The sequence below is a fragment of the Bos taurus genome, chromosome 28, assembly GCF_002263795.3.
Source record: "Bos taurus isolate L1 Dominette 01449 registration number 42190680 breed Hereford chromosome 28, ARS-UCD2.0, whole genome shotgun sequence".
NCBI lineage: Eukaryota > Metazoa > Chordata > Mammalia > Artiodactyla > Bovidae > Bos > Bos taurus.
This window is the reverse complement of record NC_037355.1, coordinates 42807840-42825456: the sequence shown is the minus strand read 5'-3', so window position 1 is coordinate 42825456 and position 17617 is coordinate 42807840. Positions and strand designations below refer to the sequence as shown.

The 17617-nt window shown below is 44.1% G+C and overlaps 2 protein-coding genes across 20 annotated transcripts in view; one reads left to right on the top strand and one right to left on the bottom strand.

Annotated features, from left to right (window-relative positions):
• ARHGAP22 (Rho GTPase activating protein 22) overlaps window positions 1–4376 on the top strand; it is a 179542-nt gene extending 175166 nt beyond the window's left edge. For all 8 annotated transcript variants that reach the window (XM_024986883.2, XM_024986882.2, XM_059882715.1 and 5 more), the window contains one exon: window positions 3836–4376. In XM_024986883.2, the coding sequence (XP_024842651.1) occupies window positions 3836–4064 (229 nt within the window). In that variant the 3' untranslated portion in view covers window positions 4065–4376. The remainder of the gene's footprint in view (window positions 1–3835) is intronic.
• Window positions 4377–12000: 7624 nt separating this feature from the next.
• Window positions 12001–17617, bottom strand: part of MAPK8 (mitogen-activated protein kinase 8) — a 100646-nt gene continuing 95029 nt past the window's right edge. For 7 of the 12 annotated variants that reach the window (XM_024986740.2, XM_010820717.4, XM_010820718.4 and 4 more), the window contains one exon: window positions 14982–16541. In XM_024986740.2, coding sequence (XP_024842508.1) covers window positions 16396–16541 — 146 coding nt within the window. In that variant the 3' untranslated portion in view covers window positions 14982–16395. Of the gene's footprint in view, window positions 16547–17617 lie in introns of all 12 variants that reach the window. The other 5 variants (XM_024986742.2, XM_005226587.5, XM_005226586.5 and 2 more) reach the window with 3 other exon arrangements.

The window sequence follows — 17617 nt, the reverse complement described above, 5'->3', positions numbered from 1 at the left end:
AGGGGGGATCTGTGCAGGAGGAGCCCCGAGGGGAGGAGAAGCAATGGAGAGGCTCGTGGGGGACCTGCTGCCCCCACTTTGGGGGTGGCCTTCTGACACTGTCCCCCCCGAGATGGGAGGTTAGGGTAAAGGGAGGCTTTTTCCCTTCTCTGTGTTTTTTTTTTTTTTTATTGAAGTATAGCTGATTTATTTACAGCATTGTTAATTTCTACAAAGTGATGCAGTTTTAATATACATATTATTATACATTATTACATACATATTAATATACATATTATTATACATAATATATTCTTTTCCATTATGGTTTATCCCAGGATACTAAATATAGTTCCCTGTACTATAAAAAGGACCTTGTTGTTTATCCATCCATACACACACACACACACACACACACACATATATATATAGTTTGCATCTGCTAACCCTGAACTCTGAATCCCTCCCTCCCCCACCCCCTCACCTTCCCCCCTCCCCCTCACCCCCCTCCCCACCCCCTCACCCTTCCCCCACCCCCTCACCTCCCTCCCCACCCCTCACCTCGCCCTTGGTAACTACAAGTCTGTCGTCTATATCTGTGAGTATTTCACAGATAAGTTCATCGCCCTTGGTAACTACAAGTCTGTCGTCTGTATCTGTGAGCATTTCAGATAAGTTCATTTGCGTCATATTTGAGATTCAACACATGGTATCTCTCTCTCTCTCTGGCCTCCTACACTTAGTATGATAGCCTCTCAATGCATCCATGTTGCTGCGAATGGCACTGCTTTTTTTATGACTGAGTAGTACTACACTGTGTGTGTATACACACACACACACACCACCTTCTTTATGCGTTCATCTGTTGATGGACATTCGGGTTATTTCCATGTCTCGGCTATTGTAAAAAGTGCCGCTATGAACACAGGGGTGCACGTGTGCTTTCAAATTACGAGTTTTGTTTGGGTATATGCCCAGGAGTGGGACGGCTGGATCATATGGCAACTCTATTTTTTTGTATACTTTTTTTTTTTTTTTTTAATTTTGACCATGCCACATGGCTTATGAGATCTTAGTTCCCTGACCAGGGATTGAACCCAGGCCCTTGGTGGTGAAAGCGCAGAATCCTAACTACTGGTGCGTGTGCCTGTGTGTGCGCATATGCGGGCATATGCATGCACGCACACACACATTGGTCGTGTCCAACTCTTTGCGACCCCATGGACTGTAACCTGCCAGGCTCCTCTGTCCACAGAACTTTTCAGGCAAGAATACTAGAGTGGGTTGCCATTTCGTACTCCAGGGGGATCTTCCCAACCCAGGGATCGAGCCTGTGTCTCCTGCGTCTTCTGAATTCATTCTTTACCCTGTGCCACCTGCGAAGCCCCCTAACCACTGGACAGCCAGGGAATTCCTATTTTTAGTTTTTTGAGGAACCTCCATACTGTTTTCCTTAGCGGCTATACCAACTTACATTCCCACCAATAGTGTAAGAGGGTTCCCTTTTCTCCACATCCTCTTCAACCATTTATTATCTGTAGACTGTTTAACGGTGGCCATTCTGACTAATGTGAGGTGATACTTCACTGTAGTTTTGATTTGCATTTCACTAAGGATTAGTGATATCAGCATCTTTTCACGTGCCTATTGGCCATCTGTTACCTCATCTTTGGGCTTCCCTGATAGCTCAATTGGTAAAGAATCTGCCTTCAATGCAGGAGACCCTGGTTCGATTCCTGGGTCAGGAAGATCTGCTGGAGAAGGGAAAGGCTACCCACTCCAATATTCTGGCCTGGAGAATTCCATGGACTGTAGTCTGTGGGGTCACAAAGAGTTGGAGATGACTGAGTGACTTTCACTTTCTGCCTCATCTTTGGATAATGTCTGTTTAGGTCTTCTGCCCATTTTTCAATTTCACATCATTTGCAAATATTGTCTCCCAGTCCTCAGTCTCTTTTCATTTATGGTTTCCTTTGCTGTAAGTTTGATTAGCTTCCATTTGTTTATTTTTGCTTTTATTTCTGTTGCCTTGGGAGACTGATCCAAGAAAACATAGGCACAGTGTCAGAGAATGTTTTGCCTGTGTTCTCTTCTAGGAGTTTTATGGTGTCATGTCTTATTATTTAGGTCTTTTAGCCATTTTGAGTTTATTTTTCTGTATCGTGTAAAGGTATGTTCTAACTTCGTTGATTTGCACACAGCTTCCAACTTTCCCCAAACCACATGCTGAAGAGACTGTCTTTTCCCCATTGCATATCTTGCCTCCTTTTTCAAAGATCAGTTGACCATAGGTGTGTGGGTTTATTTCTGGGCTCTCTATTCTGTTCCACTGATCCATATATCTGTTTTTGTGCCAATACCATGCTATTTTGATTACTGTAGCTTTGTAGTATTGTCTCGAGTCTGGGAGTGTTATGGTTCCTGCTTTGTTCTTTTTCCTTAGGATTGCTTTCGCAATTCTGATCTTTTACAGTTCCCTATAAATTTTATTTGTTCTGTGAAAAATGTCATGGGTACTTTGATAGGGATTGCATTAGACCTGTAGATTGAGTAGCATGGCTATTTTAACAATATTCTTCCAGTCCCAGAGACGGGATCATGTTTCCATTCAACTTCCGTTATTAATGTTTTGTAGTTCTCAGCACGTAAGTCTTTCACTGCCTTGGTGAGGTTTATTCCTAAGTTTTTTGTCTGTTTCTTGTTCTTTTGATGCAGTTTTAAAGGGGATTGTTTCATTGTCAGTGTAAAGAAATGCAACCAATTTCCTTCCGGCAATCTTCCATTGCTACCGTGCTGAGTTCGTTCATCAGTCCTACTGGTTTCCTGTGGTCATGTGGGTTTTCTGCATGCAGTGTGTGTCCTCTGCATCTATGACGGTTTCACCTCTTCCCTACCAATCTGAATACCTTTATTTATGCCTCTTGGCTGACTCAGGGTCTGGGACTTCCAATACTATACTGAGTAACAGTAATGAGTGGGCCTCCCCGTCTTGTTCCGGATTTTAGCGCTTCTGCATGCTCTGTCTTCAGCAGTTACCGGTGAGGGCCCAGGCCTCGCGGGGGTGGGAGGAGGGGCGTTGGCTCCGCACGTCATGTGCCAGGTGACCTGCCGTGGGCCTCCTTAGCTCGTCGTAGCTGCAGTGCATGTTTTCAGGGCTCAGTGCAGTTTGTGTCCTGCCCAGCTTATGTCTTGTAGTCAGGTCGGTTCCCAGAGCCAGGCACAGCCTGTCCCTGAGGCCTCAGAGGAGTGCGTCATTGGTTGAAAAGATGAAAGGCCTGTGGTGCACTCCATGGTAGCAAAAAGGAGCAGTGTCTGACATGCTGGGGAGGATCAAGAGCAGCTTACCAGAGGGTGAGACATTTGGGCTGGGGTATGAAGGCCGAGAGCGAGTGGAAGATGAAGTGGCAACCTGAGTGGGGTTTCCTGTGAGTCACTGTGTCTGGATGGAGCTCGGTGGGTCTTGCAGAGGAGCAAACAAGGGGACAGTTTCCTGCTTCCCTCTCGCTGTAGGGCTCAGTCCTGTTCTCTGCCAGTAGGCAGTCCAACCCTCACTATGCCAGGTAGCCAGGCGGGAGGGTAAGTGGTCTTCTACTTGAGTGAGAACTCAGGGAGGGCCCCTGACCTTGAGTGCAGAAGGCCAAGAGGAGGATCTCTGAGGGGTGAAGCCCCAGATCTTGTGAGGATATGTGGTCTGTGAAGCCTCACCTGGCACCGGGTCTGAATTCGCAGCAACCTTCCCCTTGGGTATCAGGTCTGAACAGCTACTTTACCCCATCAAGTGTCTGCCGACAATGGAGCTCGCTTGCAAACCTCAGCCCAAGTCTAAAATGGTGTCTTTCTTCTTTCATTTTTTAAGACTCGAAGAAGGTAGTGCCGACCTGAGGAAACGAATGTCACGGCTAGAAGAAGAACTAGACCAAGAAAAGAAAAAGTACACAATGCTGGAAATAAAGCTGAGGAACTCGGAGCGGGCACGGGAAGATGCAGAAAAGAGGAACCAGCTGCTACAGAGAGAGATGGAGGAGTTTTTTTCAACCCTGGGAAGCTTGACTGTTGGGGCAAAAGGTGCCAGAGCGCTGAAGTAAAGGAATCGGCAGAGTTCGTTTCTGCTGCGTGCTTGCCCTCCCGGCCCTCCACAGCCTCGAGAGGAGCCAGAGCCTTTGCAGCTGGACCTGGGCCTCAGTGGTGCCAGCAGATCCGGCACAGGCTGGAGAGAGCAGTCCTGACACCCCGTCAGGAGCCCGAGCCCCACCCGGGATCTGGAGGCTGCTCCGACCGTGCAAGGTGTGGCAGACATCAGAGCGGCAGTCCCATGACCGCCAGAATAGACGGCACCTGGGATCTGAGTGGCCCACCAGGACCTTTCTGCATTCTTTATTAAATGTGCTCTCAAAGCATGATGCCTGGGTGCCTGACTCCTTTATGGTCATGCAGAGGGAGGGTACTCAGTGACCTCTTCCACTTCTCACAGGGTTGGAAGTCCTCTAGGTGTCCCAAGGGTGGGATGGCATGGAGGAGCCTTGAGAAGTGGGTGACAGAGCTCTCAGAGCACCCAGTGTTACCATGGTCACTGAAGCTGACTCAGGCACATCTGTGTGCTCCCGGCTCAATCTCCTGCGCTCAAGGCAGGATGGTTTTCCTCACTGCTTGCTCCCCCTCCCGCCGCCTGAGCCTCTGCAGCTGGTGTCTGTCCGGAATCTCTCTCCGGCCTTCCACTGTAACCTGCTGTCCTTTGCGTGGCCCTGGCTCTGCTGCAGAGCCAGAGCCCGTGAGTCAGAGCTCAGCAGGGGTGCTGCGCTCCCTGCTTCTGCTCCCCTGGGTATGTGCAGGGTGAAGGCACGGCTCTGTAATGGAGAGGTGAGCCCAAGTGACGGCCACACCTCAGCTGTGCCCAGCCCCCTTTGCAGATTCCCCTTGAGCTGATGCCAATCCCTCTCCCTTCCCTGCCTGCTTACCTCCAGTTCATCCTCAAGGCTCCATGGGGGCAGTTCCTTCAAGCCTTTCCCTGGCTGCCACCGAACCCAGCCCAGGCGTGGGCCAGAGTTCCTCAGGACGGACCTTCAGTGGCAGCAAGGCAGCCGCCTCTGAGCAGAGGGGACTGGCGTCTGGAGAGCAGGCAGTGCCAGTGCCATTCCCTTCATCTGCTCCTGCTCACGGCACCCTTCCCTATCACTTTTCACTATCCTCAGCAGCCAACTGCAATGGTTTTGCGGGGAGTGGGGTCACCAAAGTGCCCCCATTTCTGACTACCATCTCTGGAGAAATCACTCAGGCCAGCTACCCATCTACCTGGAGTCAGGTGTAAACTATGACAGCAATGCTCCAAATGCAGGGTGCTGGTGCTCCCAGAAGTGCTGGCTCTCCATCGTTAAGGTGCAAGCCCACAGGCCCAGGCTGACTAGTAACTCCAGCGTAGTGAGGAGGCTGATGACTGGCCCTCAGCCAGGTCACTGGTGGCCTCGCCAGCCAAGAGGAGAGGTGCCTGCCAAGGGCCCCCAGCAGCAGCAGCGGCCAGGATTCTCTTGGGGAGCTCTGAGGGGTGGGGTCAGTGGACAGCAGTACCTGCACCCGCTCCCAGGCCCATCGCTATCCTAGAGGTGTGGGTGACCAGCGTCCCCCGGGGTAAAGCACTGCCCTCCTCCTCCGGTTCAAGGAGAAAGAAAGTAGTATGAAGTGACTGACTGCTCGCAACAACTCTAGCATAGGATTAACCACATGCTCCCTATTCAGTGGGGAAACTGAGGCCAGGAAGGGAGAGCTGAGAACGCCAGTGTATTTTACGGTCCTCAGTTCTGCTAACTTTGACCTAGAGTAGAAATGCTGCCAGGCTATGAAAGGAGCAGAAATGACCAAATGGGGTCCACGTGCTGACAGGGACGCTGTCTGTCTGCTCAGCCGTTAGTCGTGGCAAAGGCTCAGCTTTTGGTCAAGTGCTTGCCCCAAACCAGCTTGTGAGCCGCACTGCCACCTGCTGGCTTGAGACCTGCAAATTCAATTTTTCTCTGAAAATTAGGCAGTACTCAGTAGATATTCCATCCTCCAATTTCCATTTACTTAGCACTTTCCATTTTGTTTATAAAACAGACTGACCCCTGCCTGCAAATCACACTGAGACTAAGGGGCTCTGGCCCACCCATCCACCACGCTCTCCCTAGTTTCACAGAACCCGTTCCCGAACCTGGGGATTCCAGTTATTCCTATTATTGTAATGACATCATTTAATATTAAATACACTGATGCAACTAGAGATTATCACACTAAGTGAAGTCAGAAAGACAAAGACAAGTACCATATGATACCACTTAGTGACACCCACTTGGTGGGATCTAACATGACAAATGAACCTCTCATCTATGAAACACAGAATCACAGAACAGACTGGTAGTTGAGGAGGGAGGGGATTGGGGGAGCAATGCAGCAAGAGGTTGCATTAGCAGATGTGAGCTTTTACATATAACACAGATAAACAACAATGTTCCAGTGTGTAACACAGAGAACTATATTCAATATCCTATGAGAAGCCATAATGAAAAAGAATACAGAACCACTCTGCTGTACAGCAGCAATTAACACAACACTGTAAGTCAACTATATACTTCAATTAAACAAACAAATTTGAGAATCTGATGAAAGCTATAGACCCAATGAAGAAGAAAAATAACCGCATATACAAAAAATTTAGCTTTCCAAGACCTCTTGAAGCCTGCCACTAAACTCTGTAATCAAAGTTTAGAGATTAAGGGATTAATAGTAAACTCTTAAATTTGAAAATAATAATATTATGTAAAGCAATGAATTATAAATGTGAAAAGATAGGGAATCAATTTTTTGAAAACCTACATGAATGCTTTAGAAAAATTCAGTAACCACAACTTACTAAGAAAAAATTGCCAAATTATCAATCAAACATATAATAGTGGAAAATTGGTATAAAAAAATCTAGGATTCTGCTCTCAAACTACTTCTAAAATTTTTTTAATTGTTTTAAAATTTGTGTTTGACTCTAAAGAAAAAACTGGAAATTTTAAGTTTTACACTGAAAAAAAATGAGTTGGCTTACTTTTAAAAAGACTGGTAAATGCCCCATATTAGAATACAATTTTAAGAATGTGTGTATAAGAGACAGAGGCAAAGACAAAAACAGAGGAAGAGTTTAACCTGGCTGGTGGAATAATGGACCAGGTGTGAACTGTGTTCATGCCCCACTAGAATAGAGTCCAGGTAACCAGGCTCCAATCTGTGGGTGATAAATGGAGTCAGTACCAATATCCCCTTGGTCCTGAGCAGGGCCCCACCCCCTGGAGAGTCCTCCCAGGACCCTTACCTAGGCCCATCATGAAGGGCCCTCGAGAGGGGCAGCAGCAGCGGTGTGAGACAGCCGCCGTGTCTACTTAGCTGGGAGCTCGGGCACACGAGACCCTGACTGTGTGAGGGAACCAAGACTGAAGGACAGGAAGGGGCAGCGATTCAATTAGGCAGATCCAGGCAGAAGTCCGCGTGAGTGCCAGGGCCCTTGCTGGCACGGGGGAGGCTGACGGGCCAGGGCCAGGCAGGGACCAGATCCTGTAGATCCTGTCGCTTACAGTAGAGCTACTTTTGTTTGAAGGGATACTGGAAAGCATTTAAGGGCTTTAAATAAACGGACATGAAATAGCTTGCATTCAACAAGGCAGGCTATTTTGGCCCCTGGTGGACAGTGGCTCAATTTACCCACAGAGGGGGAGCAGCAGGGAAACTAGTCAGGGAACTATTGGTGGGTCCAGGCCAAGTGGAGACAGCGTCAGGCCAGAAGCCAGCAGGAACCGACGGCAGACTGCATGAGGTGCAGAGAAGACCCTGTGCCCTGGCCAGTCTTTCCAGAAGCGCAGATGTGACGAGAAGCAGAGACGGGGTGGCGAAGTGGAGGGGGCAAAGGAGAGCTTTTACAGGCGATTACTAGAGCACACTTGTGTGCTGCCAAGAGTGATCCAGCAGAGGGAAAGACTGGTGAGGAATAAACAGCATGTCATAATGAGGAGAGGCGATTCTGAAAAAAAGAAACAAGACCAGGAAAAGTGGGAGGGCTGGGTTCAGAGAGAAGAGGCAGGAAGACAGGGCCATGGTTGAGGCAGGTTTATGGGGATGCATACCGGAGTCTGAGAAGTCTCGAAAAATGACAAGCGTGCTTACCTTTAACTAGCAGCCCCCAAATTTATCTGAACACGAAACCCTTTATTCACATAAAACTTCTTAGGCAGTAGCGCACAGCGGTCAGAGTGAAAACGGGAGACAAGACTATCCACATTCAGATCCTGGCCCCACCACATGGTTGTGTAGCTCTGAGCAGCTTGCTCAGCAGCCCTGTGCCTCAGTGTGATCACCTAAGAGGGGAGAGTAACAGTTCTTACCTCATAAAGTTGTTATAAAAACTCTGAGCTCATACAGTCACAGCATTTAATGCCCGGCATAGAGTAAGCTCTCCACGAATACTGCTACTAACTCAACACTAGTGTTCCGTGCGACTATCTTTGGGAATCGCCACTATACCTAGCCTCGATTGAGTCCTGGCAGGATTTCCGGCAGCGAGGGGGCATGGTAACCACTTCAGCGGCCTGGTCTGCCCCTCCTCCCTTCCCCATCCCTTTCTGGCCTCCTTCAGTGTTCTCCTGGTATCTTCCCAGTTCCCTTCTTAGTAACACCCTGGACCATGACCTACCTCATTCTTTGCTGCACCCTGTATCCCATTCGTTACTGCTCCTGGTGGAGGATTTGGTACTTAGTTCTTCAAGGCAGCTGATTTTGAAGGGAGGGACCATATCAGAACCACCTTCTCTCTCTGACTCCTTCTGAGAAAACAGAGCCATAAAGAGTTTACACAATTTGCTGTAGGTGAGGCAACCAGCGTGAAGCCCGGATTCAACTTCAGGTGTCTGCTGTCAGAGCACAGGCTCACATTACTACAGCGATTTCATAGTGCTGTATGCAGTGTCCTTATGCCGGATCTCGAAAGCAGTGAATACTGAATTTCAGAGGCTAGCAACAGTATGGAAGACAGGTCCTCTGTCAATCACTTATCCAGACCAACATTCACTGAATGCCTACTTCCCAATCATTGTGAACAGGCTCTTCCATCCAGGGGATTCCGGGGGAAGCACGGTAGAAGATATGCATGCAGGATGCCCTCACAGAACAGGAGAGACATAAACCACACTGCTGTCTCCCAGAACAGAACGGTGAGCGCGTGAACAGATGAACAGAGCAAGGAAACAAGCAACAGGGACGAGAAAGAAAAAGTCCTCGCAGAGAAGCTTTATCAGAGGAGGAACGATCAGACCGGGCCTTCAGCCGTGAAGATTTCAAATGAACAAGTGGCGGAAGCAATGCACACAAAGATGTGAAGTGTATGTCACGGAGGAGCTTCAGTTTGGAATGAACTGAATGGCAGGAATGATACACAAAAATAGCAAAAGAATGAAAACAATGTTTAACTGTCCTATTTCTCAGAAAGTAAAAAAAAAAAAAATCCTCAGTCAATACTGATGTGGAAGCATTTCTCTCAAGTGAGAATTATTCTTACCAACCACATGAAGATTGAGACTGCTGGGGATGAACAGGATGACTTGGGGATCAGCACGTATTTAAGTTCTCAAATGGGAGGCCACACAAAATTCCTCCCTTTCGTTTCAATATTTCCCCATTACCTTAAACCATTTCTATTCCTTTCCATGGCTAAAGTCAACAATTATATTTGCTTTACATGGATTATCCTGATAGAAGTACACACAGTCGATCATTTCCGCAGCCCTGCGAAAGACTTATCTCCCATCGTGTGACAGATGAAGCAGCCCCAGGCTCGGCAAAGCTGAGATTTGTCCAAGATTACCAAACTCTCCATCTGGAGCTCAGGCTAGTCTGGATCCCTAAGACTCAGTAGATCCCACCCTCTCCAGGACCATGTTTCATCAAGGCACATGTGCTTTTGAATTCCCCGTTTTAACTTGTTCTGACCCCTCAGTCTACCTTTTGTGTCTCAAGACATTGTCATAATTCTTTGTATTTCCTGCCAACTTTTTGAAAGTACTTTTTACGGCCGCTTTACCACTCACTCAATCCTCAGCAATCAGACTATGTTCCTACCTGTTCGGGTAACTCCAAGTCTTATTTATGTTACATCCAGCAGGAATCCCCATCTTTTCCCTCTGTCTACAAAATGATGCTAGTGAAAACGGTGCGCAGGCCACACAAGCCAGCGACGCAGACTTCACTAGGGAGCAGACTGTGAGGACAGAGGCCGACAGCTATTAGGCAGCGATCGCTCCTTTCCTTCCACTCCCGGAACACTAAATGGCAAGCTGATGCCGTACCCCAAGTGTGTTCCGTCATGAGCTGTGATGTACAAACTGTAAAATACATCCAGTGTGCTCTCCCTGAACAGCCTCGTGTGCTGACCAGTCAGCCCCAAATGCTAATCCTGGCAACGTCACTCATGTGACGGCAATCTAAATCCCCATTTTCCATTCTCAATATGTGCAGAGGACCTCAGTTCTCCCAACCGAGTATCTCTGGCTTCCCAATTTCCACGCGTCCACTCTTATCAGACCTGCATCCACCGTCAGGTATTCTAAGTCTGTTCATAGTAACTCCATTCCTACTGCCTTTAAAATGATGACAAGTTCTTCAAAATGTTTCACTTCTGATCTTCAACTTTTCAGTCTTACTTCCCATCACACTCTCTCTTTACAGTTATACCCCGCTAGGCCATTCTTCACTTCTCATTCCCTTTACGTGGGAATGCCCTTTTCTCCAAATCTTCCTTAAAAAATGCTTCTGCAAAAACCCTCATTTCCTCTCATCAGTCCTTCCCTGTGTTCCTTCAGCATGGTCTTTGCTCCTCCACACAAAACTTATTTCGATCGGGCTTACTAGACTCGAGCGTCATCACTTTCAGATCTCTCATGTCCAGCTTCTAACTCAGGGTCTCAGACACATATGCACACACTGACGGAATTAAATGAAACACGTCACCAATCATGAAAGCAGAGAGAGACAACAGGATACGGTAAATGATGTCAGACAGAAGTCTAACTTCACAGAACATAGTTGAAGTTATCTTTTAGTTTCAAATGAAGTCCAAAGACATACTGCTATAAAAGCTAAGAAAAAAAAAAAAAACTCAATCCACAAAATCAGTACAAATCAATTTTCAATAACATAGTCAATGGATCTCAATCCACAAAATCAGTACAAATGAATTTTCAATAACATAGTCAATGGATCTTTTAAGGAGCAGTACTAAAATAAATGTAATGCCTCAATTAACATGAATTGCTTCAATTTATTTGGTGTCACTAGGGTATTATGATTGAGTGGAAATTTACTCAACAAGGTTGGCGGCTCTTGCCATCCAGTCTATCACGAGGTCTCTCCAATGACTGTGATGAGGCTGGTAACCACGTCTGCTAATGGAGCAGTAAGAGTCAGGTGGATACCTGGCCTTGCCCGTCCTTTCCTCAGAACCAGGCGAGTGTGAGTGCAGGTGAGGAGGGGTGTGAGCTCCCGATATGAGGGTTATCTGGAGCAAGAGTCGAGCAAGACAGAGGAGAGTCAACAGACTGGACATATGCAATGAACGAGCCTGCTAGCCTGCCCAGTACAGGCAAAGAGAACACCTGCATGGCGAAGCTGGAAATGCGCTGAGCTGAAATCCCTGGGTGGCTTTGAAACAGATCCTTTTAAAATACTTCTTGCCAAGTGGTCTGCTGTCCATGTGACTGCTGTCTCACACAGTTACTAAGAACTAGGTTAAGGGCATTGAAGCAAATTCCTTTCTTAAGATAATGTTTCTCTAGCAAGTTCAAACACCAGAAAAGTGTAGATAAGTCAGAAAACCAGGGTGATAGTTTAGCCTTTTCACAATTTATATAAAATCCAAATCTAAGAGACTTGCCCTAGTATCCCTTTAATCCCAAATCCATAGGAAATCTGATACCTGCCCAGAAAAACTTTTTACCAAAAATTTGTATCTTGTTTTCAATGAAAAACTCTTAATTTCGTAATTTTCATATCACTTTTTTCTTTTTTATTTAAAATATTATAACCAATTAACATACTAAGATAACATTGTTTACATTCCAGTGGTGCATGTTTAATGACTAGGGCATGAATGATTAAAAACCACAATAATTATCTCAGCATTCCCTACAAAGTGCCCCATTTTGTTTTGTCTAGAGGAGGGGAGAGGAGAGGGAATGGAACACAGGGAAGGGAGAGGAATGAAGAAGGAATGGCATCACACAGGGAGAAAAGCAAATGTCAATTATCATACTTAGGTTTCAGGTTTCAAAACCTGTTGAACAGGATAAACTATGAGAAAATAGATGTCACAGTCCAGGTAGACAGCTAGTTCAGTTTTAACTTCATCATTCGGCTAAAAGATTAAGAGCTTCTCAAAAATATACCAAATATTGGGCCTACAAAAGTAATTTATTTCTTCGTAAAATTTACTAAGATTTATTCCTTTTGTAAAATGTAAAGAATGGACTGATATCACGAGCAGGTTTCTACTTACAAAAACAGACAGTAATAATGTCCAACGAGCACATCTAACACAATTTTAGAAGATACATAGTGAAAGATTTTACAGGTGAGTCTCTCTTACTGATGCAAGGTATATATTTTACATACTTATTGGTATAGTGTTGACATTGGCTATAAAGTACTTAACACACATAATTCACACTCAGTGAAGATCTAACAGTAAGGGCAACTGCTTACTTGGGAAAGCATAGAAAATTAGTGTGAGGTAGTTCAATAAAAACCTAGTTTAATTTGTAAGTTACTGTGAGAATAAACATTGTGCAAAAGTAATCCACAGGTAATATTTCTCAGAAGTTTCAGTAATGAAGAGAATCTAAATCAGAAACGGCCAGGAAGTGTTACTCTTACTAGACTCTCCTTAAGAGCACTTAACTAAGAGCAAGTTAGTTTGAAACTAATTAGGACATTTTTTCCTTACCAGTTTTTAATCATACCCCAAACTATACATTTCTGCTTCAATGCCCTTTACCCCTCCATCTTTCATGCTACTCAGGAAAAACTAGTTTCCTCTCATTGAGGAAAAACCTAAGAGAGATCAGTAGAAACACAATGCATACCGAAATGCACAGGATCCAGAGGCAACACTAGAGAGGGCTGCTAACGAGAGAACAGTGGCGTCTGCTTTTCCTACTGGCGAGCTTCCTGGGGTCACGGGGCGTCATGCACTCACTCTACAGCTAATGTGTGACTAGTGAACAACACTCACAAACACACTACAACAGGATTTTTGAAAAAAGACTATGTTTTTACCTCAAAATGTTGTACAGGCTTATGTCTAGGCAACAATGAGTAGTTACATCTTCATAGTGTAGCACATACTGGCCAATAGTGTGTACCAAGTCTTATCTGTTACCTCAAAGGGCTTCATTCGCCTGCTGCTGATTGCACCATCAGATATCCACAGCCTCTTCACCTTTTTAGACAACACAATAGTATCAGCATGGAAAAAAATAACAAAAAGCGCTTATGGGAACGTCTGCCATTTTACATGCAATCAAGCGTCTTGCTATTGCTAAGGGGGTTGTGTGACAGCCTTCTCACTTAGGAGGCTGGTGTTTCTCTGAGGAAGACTGGTGTGACGACACTGTGCCTTTACCAACATAGGGCGTGCATACCAGGAACAATCAGCGGCTGAGGCTGTATAACAAAATGAGAACTGTCCAGCAAACAGTATGAAAGCGTTGAGATGCTCTGTTTATGTCTATTATAATTAAGCAATCCCAACAATACAATCATTTAACAAATGGTCAGTTTATATTAGAGGGTAACAGAATAGTAACCAGGAAGAAATATACAGAAAGAATTACTTTCCTAACCTATAACGTTGAATACTAAATCTTGGTCTAAATAATTTTCTGACAGTAAGACCATGGGTATATTAAGTATTTAAAGTCGAAAATCCAAAGTTATAAGACAAGCAAGGTGGTTTTACATAAGTACTGCTTGACAGAAATCTTATTTCCATTTCTTTAAAAAGTGTTTAAGATGTTTTAAAGGTTCAAAAACTTCTAAAAATAAAAAGAACTAGCCCATCTTTAGTTTATTTAACACAGTTAGAGAAGAGGGAAAGTTGTATTGAGATACTGCATTTTAAAAACCCAGAGCACACAACACTTAAACAGACTTTGTTTTCAGGATGTATCTTAAGTGTACATGACTATTAAGAGTTTTGTTTTCTCTGAATCAACTGAAACATGCTGGTTGGCAAGTGGAGCTGGCATTTACAACAAATGATACTGTTGAAACACCTGGTTTTCCTTGCTGAACCAACACCTGTACCACGAGATGGCTTATCAGCAAGGAAACAGAAAACGAAAGGAGTCTTCTGGGAGCGTGGCAGTTGTTAAAGTGCAATAGTGAAATAATCTACTCTATAGAAATAAAGCTAGTTAACTGTCAAGCTAATACAAACTTAACACATTCGTGCTCAAATTCTCCTGAAACTGCAAATCCAATCCTATTTCTACAATTCAAGAGGTGTTATAGTCTCAAAACTTTATTTTGCCTAATAAAATTAATGCACCCTGTCATACAAGTAGAAAAGGAATTAATAAAAAGACTGCCACTTCAAGAGAGGCTGGAAATCATGGCTTAAACAATCAAAAACAATCTTACTATTTCAAAGCATATAAAATGGCTGTTAATGTATTTTGATACTAAATATTGCACATTAACAATGACCTAAAATACCTTATTCAAAAGGAATTTTTCACTGAATACACGAACACCATGCCAAGTGGACTTTCATATGCCACACGCTGAATTGCACCAGTTCCTACTCCTGCTGGTCATTAATTCCATTGGGCTTTCTGCCTAGAACTTTTTGCTTATTTAAGTATGCATTTCCCAGTTCATTACAAGAAATCCCTCTTGTTCCAAAAATAATAAAAAGTGCCTGGGGCATTACAGACAACATATTTCAGAGATGAGACTTCAATGACATTTTACTTAAGAAAAATTCTGTTATAGAGAAATAATTTTGCAGATATAAAATGTAAACAATTAACATACAACCGTCAGGAGCAGCACCATTCTTACACTATTCAACATCCACATCGTGTGTGTTTATTGAAAATCAGGTATTAAAACAAATGAAAGACTCGGACTAAGTAACTACCACTTATGCCTGCTCTGCTCAATATGAAGAAACAGTCCTTAGAAAATGATATCCTATATATGGCTGTGCGCTACTATTTTCAGATGAACGGTATATTGCTCATTTTATACATCACCTACAGAAATCTAAGTAGGCTTTGGAACCTCCCAACAGCTAGTATAAATATGATTATGCCACAGGTAGAATCAAATGGCCAGAAACACCCTGAGAACTGGTGCTCGACTGACTGACACTCTAACAGGAAACTGAATAGGCCCAAGGGCCCGAGGCTGTAGGAAAGAGAAAGACCAGACTCTAGGTCATTGCTAGGACCTACAGCCTGAGTAGATCAACTCAGTGTATACAAAAACAGGCTCATAGCTAGTAAAGGTGAACCATCTGTTTATTTGCATTGAAATGCATTATTCATGAAGTATCCTCTTGACTTTAGTGATCATAAGCTTTGAGCATGCCACAGATGTGCAGAAAACACCATATTCTCTTACTGTACTGTTGGTGGGTGGGATATGGGGATAGGAAGGTGGTGGTGGATGCCCAACACTTTCAAAGACATGCTCTGAGTTATTCTGCCGTTTAGATGATGGGGCTTTTGCCAAAATTCACATAGGATTACCTATCAATTGTATGTAACTAAATTAGAATTGGCAAGTAGCAAATATTGGAGGTTTTTTTTCTTTTTTAAAACACGTTCATCATTTACAGTAGTTATTCCTGAATATAACTGGCTACAGGTTATTTTCCCTCACTCCTCTGGGGTTATTTCATTGATAAGCACATAACCCTAAAGGATAGCATCATGAACAAAACATTTGAAATAAATTCTAATAAAAAAAACTATAAAATCTTAAATAATTCATGATATAGGCAAGTCACCACTTAATAGTTGCTTTGATAAACAAAATCTTACAAATTCAGTAAAAAAAAAAAAATCAGCAGCATAAGATAAAGCAAATATGCAAAAATTTTAAACCATGATAAAATAATTACGTTTACATTATACAGTTAATTACAGCAAAAATACACAGTTCTGTTGCTGTTTTAAAACACAACTTAAGTTTTAAATTACATCACTTGAAATTAAAAAAAATAAACTACTTTACTACAAAATGAATTCTACATTTTTGAAAAATCACTCAAAAATAAGACCACTGAATTGTTTTCAAAGTAGTTCTATCAATGACTAAACAACTGCCCATCCCTCCCACCCCCCGAGGCCCAAGTAGTCATCTACAGCAGCCCAGAGGCCCAGCTGACGCTTCTAGACTGCTGTCTGTATCCGAGGCCAAAGTCGGATCTGTTGACATTGAGGACACATCATTGACAGACGACGATGACGATGGATGCTGAGAGCCATTGATCACTGCTGCACCTGTGCTATGAGAAACAAAACAGCAAATCAGTTGCAGACAGAGTCGCAGATCGAGCTACTGGTACTGTACTGACTACTTCCAGTGGTCAATAATTGTTCTTTCAGTTTAAAAGGCTCATTAAAAATAATCACAAGTGACACGCAACACAGCACTAACTTACAAACACGTCACTGCAAGCTACACGGTGAGAATTTGGAAAACGTCTGGAAACCTGGAGTCCCTGCCCTTTCTACTAATTTTTCAATTTCAGACAAGAACTGTCAATGCCAAGCAATATTTAGAAATAGTCCTATAGCAAGATTCATGAACTGGCTTCAGATTGTGTGTGAATAATACTGATAATACATGCAAAACTGTCTGTATTGCCTTTTGTTGTAAAGAGGATCTCAAGGGATGTATGACTCAAACAGTTAAAAAACTACAGCCCTAATAAATGTAAAGTAGTGCAGTGACTATGGAAAAGAGTAGGAAGGTTCCTCAAAAATCAAAAAGAGAACTGCCACTCAGTTCAGTTCAGTTGCTCAGTCCTGTCAGACTCTTTGTGACCCCATGGACTGCAGCATGCCAGGCTTCCCTGTCCATCACCAACTCCCGGAGTTTACTCAAACTCATGTCCATTGAGTTGGTGATGCCATCCAACCATCTCATCCTCTGTCGTCCCCTTCTCCTCCCACCTTCAATCTTTCCCAGCATCAGGGTCTTTTCCAATGAGTCAGTTCTTCACATGAGGTGGCCAAAGTATTGGGAGTTTCAGCTTCAGCATCAGTTCTTCCAGTGAATATTCAGGACTGATTTCCTTTCAGATGGACTGGTTGGAGCTCCTTGCAGTCCATGGGAATCTCAAGAGTCTTCTCCAACACCACAGTTCAAAAGCATCAATTCTTCACTACTCAGCTTTCTTTATAGTTCAACTCTCACATCCATACATGACTACTGGAAAAACCATAGCTTTGACTAGATGGACCTTTGTTGGCAAAGTAATGTCCCTGCTTTTTAATTAGCTGTCTAGGTTGGCCATAACTTTCCTTCCAAGGAGTCAGCGTCTTTTAATTTCATGGCTGCAGTTACCATGTGC